The sequence below is a fragment of the Salmo salar genome, chromosome 01 (assembly GCF_965601325.2).
Source record: "Salmo salar chromosome 01, fSalSal1, whole genome shotgun sequence".
In the NCBI taxonomy this organism is placed as follows: Eukaryota; Metazoa; Chordata; class Actinopteri; order Salmoniformes; family Salmonidae; genus Salmo; species Salmo salar.
In genome coordinates, this window is record NC_138291.1 from 11,301,981 (window position 1) to 11,321,868 (window position 19,888).

Sequence of the window (19,888 nt, forward strand, 5' to 3'; positions counted from 1 at the left end):
CATGGAGTCTGAGCTTGATAAACATATAAAGAATCTCGCGGACCAGTTGCCTACGAATTGGCACAGCGAAACAACATCCCTGTCCCGGACAACTGGTTAAGAACTGGAAGGGTAAGTGATATTGAACAGAGAGATCTATATCTGAATGTAAGCATGCATTTAAGATATACAATACACCACACCCCCATTTCATGAATTAAACTTGGACCTACCATCAGCATCACCCACTGTCACAGGACACCATCACCCATTTACCACAAGGCATATCAACTTATCCTGTCCCTTTGCTCAACTTACCCCGTAGATTATATCAAGAGACCAAATTTTTTTCACAAGCTATGTTTTCAAAACTGTTATGTTTACATATTTCCAGGGATACACGACATCCTGAAATATATGTAGATATCATTGGTACATATTTCCCTTGAGGTAGTGATGCTGAATGTAAAAAACGTCTCAACATACCCCACTCTCCCCTACCTTTTGTATATCTCAAACAGTCCGTATGTTGTCCAGGAGGGCAGCCACGTGTGTTTAGAAGCAGAGGATCACTGATTTGAACCTAGTATGGGGCAGTTGGAGAGTAGAGGAAATTAATCTGTTAGCAGCACACTCACCCCCGTTACAGTGGTGCCTGTGGCCCGGATCGGCAGCTGGGCTCAGCTCAACGGCCGGGGTAGCGAGTTTAAAAGGGGTGAGTGTAATAGAGTTAATATGAATTTACCGTAAGCTCACTCCACAGCTAGTTTGAAATGTTGCCGATGTAGCTAACCAATTGGTACCTTTTGTTTAGCTCAAACGGTTGGTACGTTGTCAAATACACATTGTCAAATTAAATATCAATTTAATAAAGTTTATTTTTGTAAGTGTCCATTGACAAAATTTGCTATAGTTTTTTTTTACTACTAATACTGTTGTTACTACCGTTGCTACAGTACATGTGATGTTCCTTTACGTCACTACAATTGTTGTCTGCATAACTGCATTTAACCATGATGATCTCCATTGTTTTCAAAGAAGTTATGGGAAAGATTCAAGGGAACTCCTTGCCATAACCAGTTTATCTCAGGTGATTCACACAAATGTTTCGCATTGAGAGCACACACTCAACACAATCATTAAAAAAAGTGCAGTTATATTAAACAACATACTGGTCCTGTCTATGTGGGTATCAAAATAAACACAAAAGCTGCATGTGCTTTCCTGACAGCCCATACAAGGTCAAGGGAGACTGTTTGAAATGGATGTATGGAAATGGTATTCCTAGACCCTCTTGTCCCCTCCCAGAGCATTAACTTCTATTGTAGAAGGGTTATCCCTGAGATTTTACTGTAAATACTACAGAACTAGCAGCCATTAGGCTACACGTTGTGAATTCAACAGGTTTTCGAATAGTTAAAAAAATATATATAAAGATGAGTTTTATGGTTTATCTTATTTATTCAGCGTACAACACTTGCATCATCTGTCTCTCGCTCTCCCTCTTTTGTTGTCGTTCGTTGCTACTAATGGTTTGGCCCACAAAGCCAGTCATTGCTGGCTCTGCTGCCATGGCTACCAGGAAATACTCTCGGTCGCCAGAGAGTAGTGTGTGTGTGTGTGTGAGAGAGAGGGAGAGAGAGAGAACGTGACAGTCCAGAGCTGTGAGAGACCACCACACAGAACACAACAACAGATTAATTAGAACAGGTTTGAGTGGTAGTGGTAGTACCCAGAGCAGACAGAGACCGGAGACGGCAGACAGGGACCGGAGACGGCAGACAGGGACCGGAGACGGCAGACAGGGTATCTGGAAAAATGGCTTCCTGTGGGTCAGCAACCCTCCTGCCTCCGGTCAAGAGTGTGATGGTCTACAGGAACGGGGACCCCTTCTACTCCGGCAGGAGGTTTGTAGTCAACCATCGACAGGTGTCCACCATGGAGGCGTTTCTCAATGACGTGACCCACTGCATTCAGGCGCCGCTGGCCGTGAGGACCCTGTACACCCCCCGGCAGGGTCACCGGGTCAGGGAGCTGCATGACCTCCAGACCGGGGCCCAGTACGTGGCCGCAGGCTTCGAGAGGTTCAAGAAGCTTGAGTGAGTAGACTATCAGGCAGAATTGTCTAGATTAGAAAGGACAATTAAAGGGCAATTCCACCAATTTTCGACATTTTCATTATCTCCAGCACAATGCCAGTGTCTACATAAGTGAAAACGCGATGACATCATCAACATGTAAAACATTTTTAAAACAGTGACTTTCAAACACTATGAGATTCGCGGTGACGTGAGTAGCAAGAAAATACCCTCCCTCTGGTTAGAAACGGGCAAAAAAAATCACAGTTTTTCTACTTTTAATCCTACCCTATCATATCACAGATCGTTCTTTTTTAGGACCTTCTCATCTTTTTCACCATATATCATAGAAACGCACCATTTTCACATAGACACTGCTACAGTGATGGAGTTAATGAATCTGAGGTTGAAATGTGGCGGAATTTCCCTTTAAGGTACTTTTAAGTTGTTCACTGGCATTGCTCCCAGGCAGTTGGTCCAGATATTGTCCTATGTATCCAGGTCTACCATGTTTGTGTAAATGTCTAGATATGATGTTATCAAAATGTTTTCTTTGATATTTATTGTTGTGTGCAGTAGATAAATGTAGATAGTAACCATTATATAAATACATACAGTAATACAGTCAGAAATGCATACAATAATACAGTCAGTAATGCATACAATAATACAGGCAGTAATACAGGCAGTAATACAGTCAGTAAAACATGCAGTAATGCATACAATAATACAGTCAGTAATACATACAGTAATACAGTCAGTAATGCATACAATAATACAGTCAGTAATGCATACAATAATACAGTCAGTAATACTGTCAGTAAAACATACAGTAATACAGGCAGTAATACATACAATAATACAGTCAGTAATACAGGCAGTATTACAGTCAGTAAAACATACTGTAATACAGGCAGTAATGCATACAATAATACAGTCAGTAATACAGGCAGTAATACAGGCAGTAAAACATGCAGTAATGCACACAATAATACAGTCAGTAATGCATACAATAATACAGTCAGTAAAACATACAGTAATACAGGGAGTAATACAGTCAGTAAAACATACAGTAATACACGGAGTAATACAGTCAGTAATACATATAATAATACAGTCAGTAATGCATACAATAATACAGTCAGTAATACAGTCAGTAAAACATACAGTAATACATACAATAATACAGTCAGTAATGCATACAGGAATACAGTCAGTAATACAGTCGGTTATACAGTCAGTAATTTATACAGTAATATAGTGAGTAATACAGTCAGTAATGCATACAATAATACAGTCAGTAATGCAGTCAGTAATGCAGCCGGTTATACAGTCAGTAATACAGTCAGTAATACAGTCAGTAATACAGCTGGTTATACAGTCAGTAATACAGTCAGTAATGCAGTCAGTAATACAGTCAGTAATACAGTCAGTAATACAGTCAGTAATACAGTCAGTAATGCAGCCGGTTATACAGTCAGTAATACAGCTGGTTATACAGTCAGTAATACAGTCAGTAATACAGTCAGTAATACAGCTGGTTATTCAGTCAGTAATACAGCAGTAATACAGCTGGTTATAGTCAGTAATACAGCCAGTAATACAGCAGTAATACAGCTGATTATAGTCAGTAATACAGCCAGTAATACAGTCAGTAATACAGCTGGTTATAGTCAGTAATACAGCCAGTAATACAGTCAGTAATACAGCTGGTTATAGTCAGTAATACAGCCAGTAATACAGTCAGTAATACAGCTGGTTATAGTCAGTAATACAGCCTGTAATACAGTCAGTAATACAGCTGGTTATAGTCAGTAATACAGCCAGTAATACAGCAGTAATACAGCTGGTTATAGTCAGTAATACAGCCAGTAATACAGTCAGTAATACAGCTGGTTATAGTCAGTAATACAGTCAGTAATACAGTCATGTGTTAAGCTGTGTCTCACTGAGGATGACATGTGAACCTTTATCATGTCTCTTGTTTTTTTTTCTTTCATGCAGTTATTTGAACACAGGGCTGAAGAAGCAGCCTGTACCCATGGGAGAAGGAGCTCGGGTAAGCTTCAATATGGTTTTCTGTCTCTGTCAGCGGTACAGTCCGTTACTCATTAATCTAACCTAACCTATCTGGGGTAGGTCATGCTGACACACACACCCTCAAAATCAGCTAGATCTGACCTGGTACCAGTTGTAACAGAAAACTGATTTTCTTCCACTGAGCAATGGTCATAATTGAGTATTTATTTGATCACACTTCATATTCATTGTGTTTAAATTTGGTTTTGGATGTGCTTTGCATGTCATAATACCGGACACTGTGGTAGACCAAAGCATGATAGACCAAAGCAATAGCATAGTATTGATTTTTGGATACATGTAATCTGTAAATAATGGTCCTCAGCACCAACACAAACTCACAGAGCATGTAGACCACACATCAATAACAAATCAATGTTCTGTACCATATTTAGTCTTCCAGTGTCTCGGGTCATTCTTGGCCCATTTCAATAGATCTCTGTTCATCATCGGATACATTCATATAAGGAACATAGATCTTGTGTTAATGAGATCATATTATTTTCAGGGGCGTCAGGACACATATAAACCCATTTCAAGCGTAGCATCTCAATAGCCGTTCGCACAATGGAAAGTGCTTGCTTTGTATTCATCCCAAATGGCTGGCTGGATGGATAGAGATTCATGTATTTCATTTTCCATTGTGGAGCGTGTTGTGATTCAGAGCAATATCATAGTCCTACCTTTTACAGCAGTGGGCTAAATCAGGGTTAGGGTAGTCTTAAAACAAATCTACTTTGAAACGAAAGTATACACCTCATACACATGGTTATGGGCTTAAAAAATAAGACACCTGTACCATGTCAGATATAGAGTTGAAATGTATTACATTTGGAGTTTACATCCCAATATTACACTATACATCACAGTTGACTGAAATATAACAAAACCGTTTGACATAGAAACACAGGATTTTCAGCGGGAAAAATAAGGTGTTAATTTGGAAATTATGAAAAATATGAATAATATTCCACCCATGAGGCCACTACAGGGCGATTTTGTCATTTGACTGCAGGAAAGCTGTGAACAATCATTCTCCATTGTCTGACTGGGACCAGAAGGGCCACCATAACTAACCCATCAACATTAAAATGAAACAGTAGAAAGGCAAAGAAACGTTCTCCAAAAATGGTTTAATCAATAAACATCACCCCTTATACTGTGGCCGAGCCCATCATGACTCTGATTGGTGAACCACTGATCCATTCACAGCTCTTTGTTGGCAAGGTTAGGGACACTCACACAAACAATTCTTTTAACATACAGTGTTTTCAACTTAGATATTTGACACACTTTGACATAACACGATTATACTGTGCATGTTCATTTATACAGTGATTATTATTCAACATGTCCGCCCCTTGGATTTGAAATCACAACCTCTTGGTTCACAGTATTTCAATCTTCCTGCTGCGCCACATCTGTGTCAGTTATCCGTTATTTAATCAGACTATTCTCTCATCATTGATTTGACTGACTTATTTCAGCAATTTTAGGGCTTTTTGTTTAGTTGTCTAATGTTGGTGGGGCATATAACCCTGTTTTAATGTTAAATTGTTTTTCTTGAGTGTACTTTTAACAGAGGTGAGATTTATCTAATGTCAAAACATGCTAAATTGGTTCTCAGGAGGTTTTTGTTAACATACATAAAATGTTCCCTTAACTAACATAAACTGGACACTCAAACATCTGGGGAACACTACAGGTAACAATACAAAAACATTCTGTCTCACTAGAATTGTTAGCTTGGTAACTCTGTTTAGAGAACTAAGCCATACAGTGGCCTCATCCTGTGTTATCAGGGCTCTGAACAAGCCTGGGCAGGTCTGATTCCCAGCCTACCCAGCCATTTGCTGGCAGCCCCATGCCTACCACTCTGTTTAAATACAAAAACAACCTTGAATAGTGCCACTTCAAAGTGGAAACATTGTAGAAACATTTATTTTCTAGCTGTGGTTGGGTTTTGTTTGAAGTATTGATTTATTGTTATATTATGTGGTCAGACACAATGAGTGATTCATAGGGCTTGACTCCATAGGGCTTGACTCCATAGGGCTTGACTTAATAGGGCTTGACTTCATAGGGCCTGACTTCATAGGGCTTGACTTCATAGGGCCTGACTTCATAGGGCTTGACTTCATAGGGCCTGACTTCATAGGGCCTGACTTCATAGGGCCTGACTTCATAGGGCCTGACTTCATAGGGCTTGACTCCATAGGGCTTGACTTCATAGGGCCTGACTTCATAGGGCCTGACTTCATAGGGCCTGACTTCATAGGGCTTGACTCCATAGGGCTTGACTTCATAGGGCCTGACTTCATAGGGCTTGACTTCATAGGGCCTGACTTCATAGGGCCTGACTTCATAGGGCCTGACTTCATAGGGCTTGACTCCATAGGGCTTGACTTAATAGGGCTTGTCTTAATAGGGCTTGACTTCATAGACTCTGGACATAATAGAAAGGTCAGGGGAAGTTTTGTGGACAGAGTGGCTATATATAGTTTAGGTATTCAATGAAGTGGAGCACTCAGTCTGTCTTTGTAGATGTGTTATGTAGATACAGTATGTTTTTGGCCAAGATGATGATGTGTGTTGCCATGGACACAGCCCTCTGACTGACAAGCTATATGTAACGGTTGTCGTCGGGAATGGAGGACCAAAACGCAGCAGGAATGTGGATGCTCATCTTGTATTTATTTTAAAACAAAGTGAACACCAAAATAACAAAGAACTCACGAACAACAAAAACAGTCTTGTCAGGCTCACACATGCAAAACAAGAAACAATCTCCCACAACACCAAACCAAACAATTACCCATATATAGGACTGTCAATCAGAGGCAACGAGAAAGCACCTGCCTCCAATTGAGAGTCCAACCCCCCATCAACCTAAACATGGACATACAACAAACCAGAAAGAACATAGAATACAAACCTAGAACATAACCCCAAAAACCCGGAAATTATAAATCAAACACCCTACTACATAAAACACCACCCCGAACCACATAAACAAAATACCCTCTGCCACGTCCTGACCAAACTACAATAACAAATAACCCTTATACTGGTCAGGACGTGACAGTATAATAATAAAAATAATAATAGATCATAACCGCTTATTGTGAAATGTCTGTGGATGTTCTGTTCCGAAATTAATACAATTGGAATTTACTTTGTTTTAGTAAATTATATCAAATGGCACACTTGATGTCAATGTTTCATCACATGGTTTAATTTGGCCTTCACTGATCAGAGGAAGTGGTATTTCTTTCTTGTATTTGATTCTGACCGACAAATCTATCTGAAACTACAGTGCAGTATTCTTTTGTAATGTCCTGTTTTCTTTCCTAGGCAAGATTACTTCACAGACCGAATGTGTCAGCAAAATGGAGAAAGTATATTCCTCTACCCTGTATCATACAGTAAGTTTCCCTGTTAACACACTCCCATTCTCAAATACTACACACATAGAAACACACTACTTATTTGCGTGCTCCTTTACAGTGTTTTCCGCAACGAAGATCTTCGCTGCTTGCCATTCCGTTTCATAATTCCCAGGACCTGGCAGCACGACCTGGATCAGATCCTCGGTCTAGTCACAGAGAAGGCCAGTTTACGTACTGGAGCCGTGCGCAGGTCAGATACGTACACACACACACCCTCACACACGCATATATACTGTACAAACACACACACACACACACACACACACACCCTCACACACGCATATATACTGTACATACACACACACACCCTCACACACACATATATACTGTACATACACACACACACACCCTCACACACGCATATATACTGTACATACACACACACACACACACACACACCCTCACACACGCATATATACTGTACATACACACACACACACACACACCCTCACACACGCATATATACTGTACATACACACACACACACACACACACACCCTCACACACGCATATATACTGTACATACACACACACACACACACACACACACACCCTCACACACGCATATATACTGTACATACACACACACACACACACACACCCTCACACACGCATATATACTGTACACACACACACACACACCCTCACACACGCATATATACTGTACATACACACACACACACACACACACCCTCACACACACATATATACTGTACATACGCACACACTGACACAGACACACACACACCCTCACACACGCATATATACTGTACACACACTGACACAGACACACACACACCCTCACACATGCATATATACTGTACATACACACACACACACACACACCCTCACACACGCATATATACTGTACATACACACACACACACACACACCCTCACACACGCATATATACTGTACACACACACACACACCCTCACACACGCATATATACTGTACATACACACACACACACACACACACCCTCACACACGCATATATACTGTACACACACACACACGCACACCCTCACACACGCATATATACTGTACATACACACCCTCACACACGCATATATACTGTACATACACACACACACACACACACACACCCTCACACACACATATATACTGTACATACGCACACACTGACACAGACACACACACACCCTCACACACGCATATATACTGTACACACACTGACACAGACACACACACACCCTCACACATGCATATATACTGTACATACACACACACACACACACACCCTCACACACGCATATATACTGTACATACACACACACACACACACACCCTCACACACGCATATATACTGTACACACACACACACACCCTCACACACGCATATATACTGTACATACACACACACACACACACACACCCTCACACATGCATATATACTGTACATACACACACACCGACACAGACACACACACACACCCTCACACACACATATATACTGTACATACACACACACACCCACACACACGCATATATACTGTACATACGCACACACACACACACACCCTCACACACACATATATACTGTACATACGCACACACTGACACAGACACACACACACCCTCACACACGCATATATACTGTACACACACTGACACAGACACACACACACCCTCACACATGCATATATACTGTACATACGCACACACTGACACAGACACACACACACCCTCACACACGCATATATACTGTACATACGCACACACTGACACAGACACACACACACCCTCACACATGCATATATACTGTACATACACACACACACACACACACACACACACCCTCACACACGCATATATACTGTACATACACACACAGACACACACACCCTCACACACGCATATATACTGTACACACACACACACACCCTCACACACGCATATATACTGTACATACACACACACACACACACACACACCCTCACACACGCATATATACTGTACACACACACACACGCACACCCTCACACACGCATATATACTGTACATACACACCCTCACACACGCATATATACTGTACATACACACACACACACACACACACCCTCACACACGCATATATACTGTACATACACACACACCGACACAGACACACACACACACACCCTCACACACACATATATACTGTACATACACACACCCACCACACACGCATATATACTGTACATACGCACACACACACACACACCCTCACACACACATATATACTGTACATACGCACACACTGACACAGACACACACACACCCTCACACACGCATATATACTGTACACACACTGACACAGACACACACACACCCTCACACATGCATATATACTGTACATACGCACACACTGACACAGACACACACACACCCTCACACACGCATATATACTGTACATACGCACACACTGACACAGACACACACACACACCCTGACACAGCATGTTTGACCTATTAATGGCAGCCCAACGACCCTTCAGGTACACAGATGACCGTCTCTCTGACCCCATTGGTGAACCCTGACCCTGTGACCCCTCAGGTTGTGCACTCTAGAGGGTGTAACTGTGTCCAGTGCAGACGAGCTGGTGAGTGGCCAGTTCTACGTGGCTGTGGGAGCAGAGAGGTTCAAGAAGCTTCCCTACGTGGAGCTGTTGGTTCCTAAAGCCTCTGAGAGGTATGGATGGAATTATCATAGTACAGAGATTGTTAGATAATATGTTAGATAATATGAAAATAGAACAAGCAGCTTTTAGGCAGCCAAGACAAAAAATACTTTTGTGAACTCACTTGACTTTTTCTCCCCTTTTACTAACTCAGACATTGAAGATAGCTATTTTAGTGAAGAACAATTTACTTACTATGACTGAGATATGTGGTTGTCCCACCTAGCTATATTAAGATCAATGCACTAACTGTAATTCGCTCTGGATAAGAGTGTCTGCTAAATGACTAAAAGGTCAAATGTAAGACTGTGTGGGTATTCTATTCTAAAGATATATTGGTCTCAATGGGACTCCCTACTAAAATAAAGGTAAAATAAATATATTCAATAATATGATATAATATAATAAATATAATATGATATAATAAATATAATATAATATGATATATTTTAATATAATATGATATAATATGATAAAATAAATATAATATGATATAATATGATAAAATAAATATAATATGATATAATATAATAAATGTATTATAATATATGATATAATAAATATAATATCATATAATATCATATATTTTAATATAATATGATACAATATGATAAAATAAATATAATATGATATAATATAATAAATATATTATAATATAATATGATATAATAAATATAATATGATATGAAATAATATAACAATGAATATAATATGATATATATTTTAATGTAATATGATATAATATTATATAATAAATATTATATGATATAATATATTAGAATATAATATAATATGATATAATAAATAAATATAATATGATATCATATATTTTAATATAATATGATATAATATAATATGATATAATAAATATGATATGATATAATATATTGGAATATAGTATGATATGATATAACATATGATATGATATAATATAATATGATATAATGTAATATGATATAATATAATACATCTGATATGATATAATACATCTGATATGATATAATATAATATGATATAATATAATACATCTGATATCATATAATATAATAAATATAATATGATATAGTATAATATTATATAATAAATATATGATATGAAATGATATAATATAGTATGATATAATATAATGTTATATAATGAATTGAATATGAAATTATATAATATAATAAATATAATATGATATAATATATTATAATATGATATAATAATATTATAAATATAATATATAATATGATATAGTATAGTATAATATAATACATTTGATATAATATGGATTTCTATATCATATGAGTTTCATATTATTTTCCAGAAATGACCCTGGAAATAGAAGGCTGTCAAGGAGATATAAGGTAAGCTACTGTCTGTCTAACACCTACTGTATGTCTAACACTTCATAGTCTAATATTTTGTATATTTATTTTGGTCTGTAGGACAATTGAGCTGGGTTATAAAGGTACACGTTGTCTCCCTTTGTCTTGCTCAGGGCAGGAAGGCAGCCAGTGGCCCTGAGGACAGCTACAGTGACTCTGCTCTCCTGGACTCTCCAGAGGTACTGTCAAAAAACTGTAGTGGAAAATAAAGTTTCTTATTGTATAAAGTAGTCCAGCCCGGTTTCAGTCTGTTTTCTTCCATTTGGTGCCTAATGAACACAACCCTGGTGTTGTGGTCCCAGTTGGATGGGCGGAGTGTGAAGTCCACTGGGGATGAGGTGGGGGAGACGGCTCTCCCATCCATCCAGAGGAGTCCAGTGAAGGAGGAGAGCTCTATCTTCTACGCCAAACCAGTGAAAGTCCGAGTGAGGAACAGAGGCCATCCCAGGCCTCCACCAAGGACTGGACCAGGTAGGAGCACACAGACACACACTCCAATTACCTGGGGGCCAGTGTCAGGCTTGCTGTTCTCACTGAGGACCTGGTTTTAATAGGAATTAGATACCAGAAGGGGAGCCACGAGAAAGCAGCTTGTGGGTCTGGTGTGGCCCCTGACATATGGTCTGGTGTGGCCCCTGGCATATGGTCTGGTGGGGCCCCTGGCATATGGTCTGGTGTGGCCCCTGGCATATGGTCTGGTGTGGCCCCTGGCATATGGTCTGGAGTGGCCCCTGGCATATGGTCTGGTGTGGCCCCTGGCATATGATCTGGTGTGGCCCCTGGCATATGGTCTGGAGTGGCCCCTGGCATATGGTCTGGTGTGGCCCCTGGCATATGATCTGGTGTGGCCCCTGGCATATGGTCTGGAGTGGCCCTTGGCATATGGTCTGGTGTGGCCCCTGGCAAATGGTCTGGTGTGGCCCTTGGCATAGTGTGAAATATTGCATTCATGATTGTGTCAATGCACATTTACAATGATTGATCATTCATGTTCATGTTGGTGTGTGTTGTAGCCCAGGCCAGTGTGTTCAGAGCTGTACGGAGGAAGAGAGAGGAGGTGCAGGGGGCTGAGGAGGTGCTGGAGGATGAGAACACGGCAGTAGATGTTCCCGTTGACCAGGTAGGCCGACACCTCATTCTTTTCTCTCTCCTCCACTCTTTTATTGTCCTCTTACCCAAAGCTCTCCGTTCCATGACAGTGACCAAGCCCTCCACTCTGAGATCCAGCTCCTACCCTCAGGTTCCAGATACAACTCCCCGGACTAAAAAGCAACAGATACGAGCACTCCTTTGTACCCACCACCATGAACATGTTAAACACTGGGCCCTGGTATGGAAAGGGAATCAAATGATCCTAATTTGGACATGCACTCTATTGCCTAAAATTGCATATAAGCAGGGGCGCAACTTTCACTGGGGACGGGAGGGACATGTCCCCCCCACATTCTGAAATAGCATTTTTGTCACCCCCCAGTTTTATCATTGGAATGTGATACAAAACGAGGCAACGGTTTGCTTTAGGACCATGCGGACGCCTCCAAGCAGTCGGTTGGGCTGTTTAGAGTGTTTATCCCCGGGATAAACAAAGAAACAGTACTAATAATAATTATGCCCCCCCCACCCCTTCATATAATGATGTTTCTGTGTACTTTGTGGGGTGTTGTTGTTTTTTTAACTCTTTTGTATGTGCTCTAAGTTTTTTCATCATATTACCCCTGCCTATAACCAAATGTCCTTCTGGGTTACAATCAAGTTTAAACTGTCCTTTCTTCCCTTACCAGTGCAATGGGACCATTTTCCATTTCTCTCTTTGAAATAATGTATATGAGGGTTATATGTAATGTGTTGAGGTGTGGATTATAGTTAAGCAAACTGTAGTATTGTGGTGTTGTATCTTTATCTTTTAGAGAGTGGCAGAGACAGTAGAGGACGAGGACCTTATTGGGAGAAATCCTACTCATTCCAACAGCCAAGATCAGGTGTGTATCTGTCTGGGATAGTCTCATTCCTTGAGTGACATGAGGTTTAGTAGAAGTCGCAGATTGTTTATCATACATGTTTATCCAGGTTGTATGGTTGGTAGTGTGAAGCTACGAGAGCTTCTTTGTATTGTTCTCCTCTAGATTTTGATCAAGGCTACATAAGATCCCCTTCCTCACCCAGAACACCCAGACAATGTTTGTCTGGTCAAGGATCATCGCTCATGATTTGCCAAATCATTCTCAACATGAGATATGCTGTTACATTTATTTTGTACATTTCAGTCTGCTGTTAGATGTCTGCTGTTAGATGGACATTTCAGTCTGCTGTTAGATGTCTGCTGTTAGATGTACATTTCAGTCTGCTGTTAGATGTACATTTCAGTCTGCTGTTAGATGTCTGCTGTTAGATGTCTGCTGTTAGATGGACATTTCAGTCTGCTGTTAGATGGACATTTCAGTCTGCTGTTAGATGGACATTTCAGTCTGCTGTTAGATGGACATTTCAGTCTGCTGTTAGATGGACATTTCAGTCTGCTGTTAGATGGACATTTCAGTCTGCTGTTAGATGGACATTTCAGTCTGCTTGTTAGATGTACATTTCAGTCTGCTGTTAGATGGACATTTCAGTCTGCTGTTAGATGGACATTTCAGTCTGCTTGTTAGATGTACATTTCAGTCTGCTGTTAGATGGACATTTCAGTCTGCTGTTAGATGTACATTTCAGTCTGCTGTTAGATGGACACTTTGGTCTGCTGTTAGATGGACATTTCAGTCTGCTGTTAGATGGACATTTCAGTCTGCTGTTAGATGGACATTTCAGTCTGCTGTTAGATGGACATTTCAGTCTGCTGTTAGATGGACATTTCAGTCTGCTGTTAGATGGACATTTCAGTCTGCTGTTAGATGTACATTTCAGTCTGCTGTTAGATGGACACTTTAGTCTGCTGTTAGATGTACATTTCAGTCTGCTGTTAGATGGACATTTCAGTCTGCTGTTAGATGGACATTTCAGTCTGCTGTTAGATGGACATTTCAGTCTGCTGTTAGATGGACATTTCAGTCTGCTGTTAGATGGACATTTCAGTCTGCTGTTAGATGGACATTTCAGTCTGCTGTTAGATGTACATTTCAGTCTGCTGTTAGATGGACATTTCAGTCTGCTGTTAGATGGACATTTCAGTCTGCTGTTAGATGTCTGCTGTTAGATGGACACTTTAGTCTGCTGTTACATGATAGAACCACTCAGATAATTGTGATTTTCGTCCAATCACAAAGTTGGAATCATCGACTGAGAAAGACAGGGACTCACCTGAAAATACCAGCTCTTCAATCTGCAAAGAGGATGTTATCGGTGGGAGCCCTACGCTTGATACAGAAATGCCACAGGTACAGAAGGCTTTCATTCATTAAGTACAGTGCAATTATAAAAATAGCTCATACCTTTCACTACTTTGGGGCTCACCTGTCTGTCTGTAGTTAGAGACTGAGGAAAAGGTGTGTGTGTGTGCTTGCTTGCTTGCTTGCTTGCATGAGAGAGTGAGATGAGCCAGATAACACAGACAACAGTGATCATACTGTATACATACTGTATACACTGAGTGTACAAAACATTAAGAACATCTTCCTAATATTGGGTTGTACCTCCTTTTGCCCTCAGAACAGCCTGAATTCGTTGGGGCATGGATTCTACAAGGTGTCAAAAGCGTTCCACAGGGATGCTGGCCCATGTTAATTCCAGTGCTTCCCAAAGTTGTGTCAAGTTGGCTGGATGTCCTTTGGGTGGTGGACCATTCTTGATACACACGGGAAACTGTTGAGCGTGAAAAAGCCAGCAGCGTTGCAGTCATTGACACAAACCGGTGCGCCTGATCCCTACTCCCACACCCTGTTCAAAGGACCTTAAATCTTTTGTCTTTCTCATTCACCTACTGAATGGCACACATACACAATCCATGTCTCAAAGCGTAAAAATTATTTAACCTGTCTCCTCCCCTTCATCTACACTGATTGAAGTGGATCAATAAGGGATCACAGCTTTCACCTGGACACTCTAAAGCTTTGTTCACACCGCAGTTCTTAATGTTCAAATTAATTTTGTTTTGTTCCAAATCCGTTTTGAACTACTGACTGTCTAAACAGCAAGTTACAAGTGACCAAATCAGATGTGTGTTCAGACAGCAGTCATTTGACCAAATCAGATGTGTGTTCAGACAGCAGTCATTTGACCAAATCAGATGTGTGTTCAGACAGCAGTCATTTGACCAAATCAGATGTGTGTTCAGACAGCAGTCTTTTGACCAAATCAGATGTGTGTTCAGACAGCAGTCATTTGACCAAATCCGATGTGTGTTCAGACAGCAGTCATTTGACCAAATCAGATGTGTGTGTTCAGACAGCAGTCATTTGACCAAATCAGATGTGTGTTCAGACAGCAGTCATTTGACCAAATCAGATGTGTGTTCAGACAGCAGTCATTTGACCAAATCAGATGTGTGCTCAGACAGCAGTCATTTGACCAAATCAGATGTGTGTTCAGACAGCAGTCATTTGACCAAATCAGATGTGTGCTCAGACAGCAGTCATTTGACCAAATCAGATGTTTTCAGACAGCAGTCATTTGACCAAATCAGACAGCAGTCATTTGCTGACAAGGCTACCCTAGTTGTCATAGTAACAACGGGTATGTGTGCAGTGGTGTAAGCTGATTGGTCGTGGTGCTCGTGCTTCCTGTCACTCAGAAGTTATGTAGCAAGCTAAGGTGACAACAACGTTGTCATGGACGTTTCCCTGTTGCTTTGAATGTTTAAAATCAGTGTAAGAACACTTATAACGCCTCAAACGATGAGATCCAACTTTCAAAACGAGTCCTTTTTGGCTAGCCACAGCAGTTAACTAGCTACAGTGAGGGAAAAAAGTATTTGATCCCCTGCTGATTTTGTACGTTTGCCCACTGACAAAGAAAGGATCAGTCTATAATTTTAATGGTAGGTTTATTTGAACAGTGAGACACAGAATAACAACAAAAATATCCAGAAAAACGCATGTCAGAAATGTTATAAATTGATTTGCATTTTAATGAGGGAAATAAGTATTTGACACCCTCTCAATCAGAAAGATTTCTGGCTCCCAGGTGTCTTTTATACAGGTAACACTCTTGAAGGGAGTGCTCCTAATCTCAGCTTGTTACCTGTAGAAAAGACACCTGTCCACAGAAGCAATCAATAAATCAGATTCCAAACTCTCCACCATGGCCAAGACCAAAGAGCTCTCCTAGGATGTCAGGGACAAGATGGTAGACCTACACAAGGCTGGAATGGGCTACAAGACCATCGCCAAGCAGCTTGGTGAGAAGGTGACAACATTTGTTGCGATTATTCACAAATGGAAGAAACACAAAACAACTGTTAATATCCCTCGACCTGGGGCTCCATGCAAGATCTCACCTCGTGGAGTTGCAATGATCATGAGAATGGTGAGGAATCAGCCCAGAACTACACGGGAGGATCTTGTCAATGATCTCAAGGCAGCTGGGACCATAGTCACCAAGAAAACAATTGGTAACACACTACGCCGTGAAGGACTGAAATCCTGCAGCGCCCGCAAGGTCCCCCTGCTCAAGAATACATATACAGGCTCGTCTGAAGTCTGCCAATGAACATCTGAATGACTCAGAGGACAACTGGTGAAAGTGTTGTGGTCAGATGAGACCAAAATGGAGCTCTTTGACATCAACTCAACTCGCCGTGTTTGGAGGAGGAGGAATGCTGCCTATGACCCCAAGAACACCATCTCCACCGTCAAACATGGAGGTGGAAACATTATGCTTTGGGGGTGTTTTTCTGCTAGGGGGACAGGACAACTTCACCGCATCAAAGGGACGATGGACGGGGCCATGTACCGTCAAATCTTGGGTGAGAACCTCCTTCCCTCAGCCAGGGAATTGAAAATGGGTCGTGGATGGGTATTCCAGCATGACAATGACCCAAAACACACGGCCAAGGCAACAAAGGAGTGGCTCAAGAAGAAGCACATTAAGGTCCTGGAGTGGCCTAGCCAGTCTCCAGACCTTAATCCCATAGAAAATCTGTGGAGGGAGCTGAAGGTTCGAGTTGCCAAACGTCAGCCTCGAAACCTTAATGACTTGGAGAAGATCTGCAAAGAGGACTGGGACAAAATCCCTCCTGAGATGTGTGCAAACCTGGTGGCCAACTACAAGAAACATCTGACCTCTGTGATTGCCAACAAGGGTTTTGCCACCACGTACTAAGTCATGTTTTGCAGAAGGGTCAAATACTTATTTCCCTCATTAAAATGCAAATCATTTTAGAACATTTTTGACATGTGTTTTTCTGGATTTTTTGTTGTTGTTATTCTGTCTCTCACTGTTCAAATAAACCTACTATTAAAATTATAGACTGATCATTTCTTTGTAAGTGGGCAAATGTACAAAATCAGCAGGGGATCAAATACTTTCCCCCCCCACTGTAGTTAGCTGTTTAGCTTTCTAGCAAATAAATCAGATTTGACCGTTCAGACACAAGTCACATGGCCAGGAATCAGATTTGTATCTGACTTCAAACCACCGACAAATGTGGCATGAAATATCCGATTCCATGTGCTTTTTGGCTGTTCAGAATGCAGGAAAAAGAACAGATTTGAATCGGATATGCCAATAAATAGAATTTGAAACTGCCAATGTGAACACGGCTTATGTCATGGAAAGAGCAGGTGTTCATAATGTTTTGTGCACTGATGGTATGTGTTCTTGTGCGATATACTCATTCACTGATATAGTCATGCTCTACCACACTGAAGATGTTGGATACATTTTCATGGTTTACATGTTCTTCGTCTAACAAAGGCAAACACATCCCTGGAGCATGAGATGAACTCTACTGCAGATCCATCTGTCCACAAAAATGAAGGCGCTGCCTTAGAGAGTTGTGTGTCTGCTACTGATTCGCCAGAGGTACACACACACACACACACACACACACACACACACACACACACACACACACACACACACACACACACACACACACACACACACACACACACACACACACACACACACACACACACACACACTGTTATTCAGTACAGCATGAATACACATACAGACGAACACACTCAATGTCTAGAAATGAATTCTGTCTGTACACTCACCCCTATTCAAGGAGCTGAAGACGGAGCCAAAGCCAACCACTCCACACCCAAGGGCTTCTTCGTCATCAACATCCTCCGCATCTCAAAGTTCCCCGAAAAGCGGGGGTATCCAAGGAAACCGTTCGAGTATTTGATCAGGCTCGATTGAATAGGTGAATTTAAACATGGGCGCAGCTTTGATTTTAGAAGTGGGGGGGGCAAATTATTATTATTTTCTTTATCCAGTCGGATAAACACTCCAAACAGGAGGCGTCCGCATGGTCCTAAAGCACACCGTTGCCAGTGAAAGTTGCGCCCCTGGATTTAAATGATCATCCTAGAGTGGTTTAAATACATGCTCTGGTACTTTGACCACTAATAACTATTTTTTTAAACCTCCAACTTTGGTCTGGATGTGTCAATTTTAGTTCATACATGCATAATCTATGAGCAGAATTACTCTCAAAGTGCCACAAAATCCCTAGTTTGAAAGCGACAGTTTTCTGGAAACTGTGCAGCACCATTTTCCCTACATTTACCCCCATGTGGGCCAGCACCCTAGCAATTAGAGTTTCAACTAATGAGCTTCAGCCCATCCCCATTTGAGTGACAGCTAGCAAGACGCACACACACAGCGTGAACATATCTGCAGGTGACGTAGTACGCAATTTTCGGGGACCACTTTTTGGCTTGTGGGTGCAACTTTCAGAACTACTGGCTAAAAAGTATACAAAAGTACCAGAGAATATCCTTAAAAGATAATATATTTTGGCCCTGTCTGATTGTTTTTTTTTCTTTTAAGGGAGTCCTCATACCCTCCACCGGACACCTTAATGAAGCAGTCCGGTCCCTCCAACAAGCACCTTAATGAAGCAGTCCGGTCCCTCCAACAAGCACCTTAATGAAGCAGTCCGGTCCCTCCAACAAGCACCTTAATGAAGCAGTCCGGTCCCTCCAACAAGCACCTTAATGAAGCAGTCCGGTCCCTCCAACAAGCACCTTAATGAAGCAGTCCGGTCCCTCCAACAAGCACCTTAATGAAGCAGTCCGGTCCCTCCAACAAGCACCTTAATGAAGCAGTCCGGTCCCTCCAACAAGCACCTTAATGAAGCAGTCCGGTC

The 19,888-nt window shown here is 41.2% G+C and overlaps 1 protein-coding gene across 1 annotated transcript; it reads left to right on the forward strand.

Moving 5' to 3' along the window:
• The first annotated feature begins 492 nt into the window (after nt 1–492).
• Nucleotides 493–19,852, forward strand: LOC106613317 (doublecortin domain-containing protein 2B). Its single transcript, XM_014215451.3, has 14 exons — nt 493–2,078; nt 4,062–4,116; nt 7,491–7,561; nt 7,644–7,775; nt 10,144–10,278; nt 11,577–11,616; nt 11,751–11,816; nt 11,940–12,108; nt 12,651–12,757; nt 13,545–13,616; nt 14,895–15,005; nt 18,481–18,588; nt 18,800–18,940; nt 19,570–19,852. The coding sequence occupies exons 1-13, from the start codon at nt 1,798–1,800 to the stop codon at nt 18,920–18,922; spliced, it is 1,470 nt and encodes a 489-aa protein (XP_014070926.3). The 5' UTR covers nt 493–1,797; the 3' UTR covers nt 18,923–18,940; nt 19,570–19,852.
• Nucleotides 19,853–19,888: the final 36 nt, after the last annotated feature.

What these genes read in the sequence shown, in the direction of transcription:
- LOC106613317 (XM_014215451.3), top strand. Translation starts at nt 1,798, where the DNA reads ATGGCTTCCTGTGGGTCAGCAACCCTCCTGCCTCCGGTCAAGAGTGTG. An exon ending in GTTCCTAAAGCCTCTGAGAG is followed by an intron (nt 10,279 to 11,576) that starts GTATGGATGGAA and finishes ATTATTTTCCAG; the next exon opens with AAATGACCCTGGAAATAGAA. An exon ending in TCCACCAAGGACTGGACCAG is followed by an intron (nt 12,109 to 12,650) that starts GTAGGAGCACAC and finishes TGTGTGTTGTAG; the next exon opens with CCCAGGCCAGTGTGTTCAGA.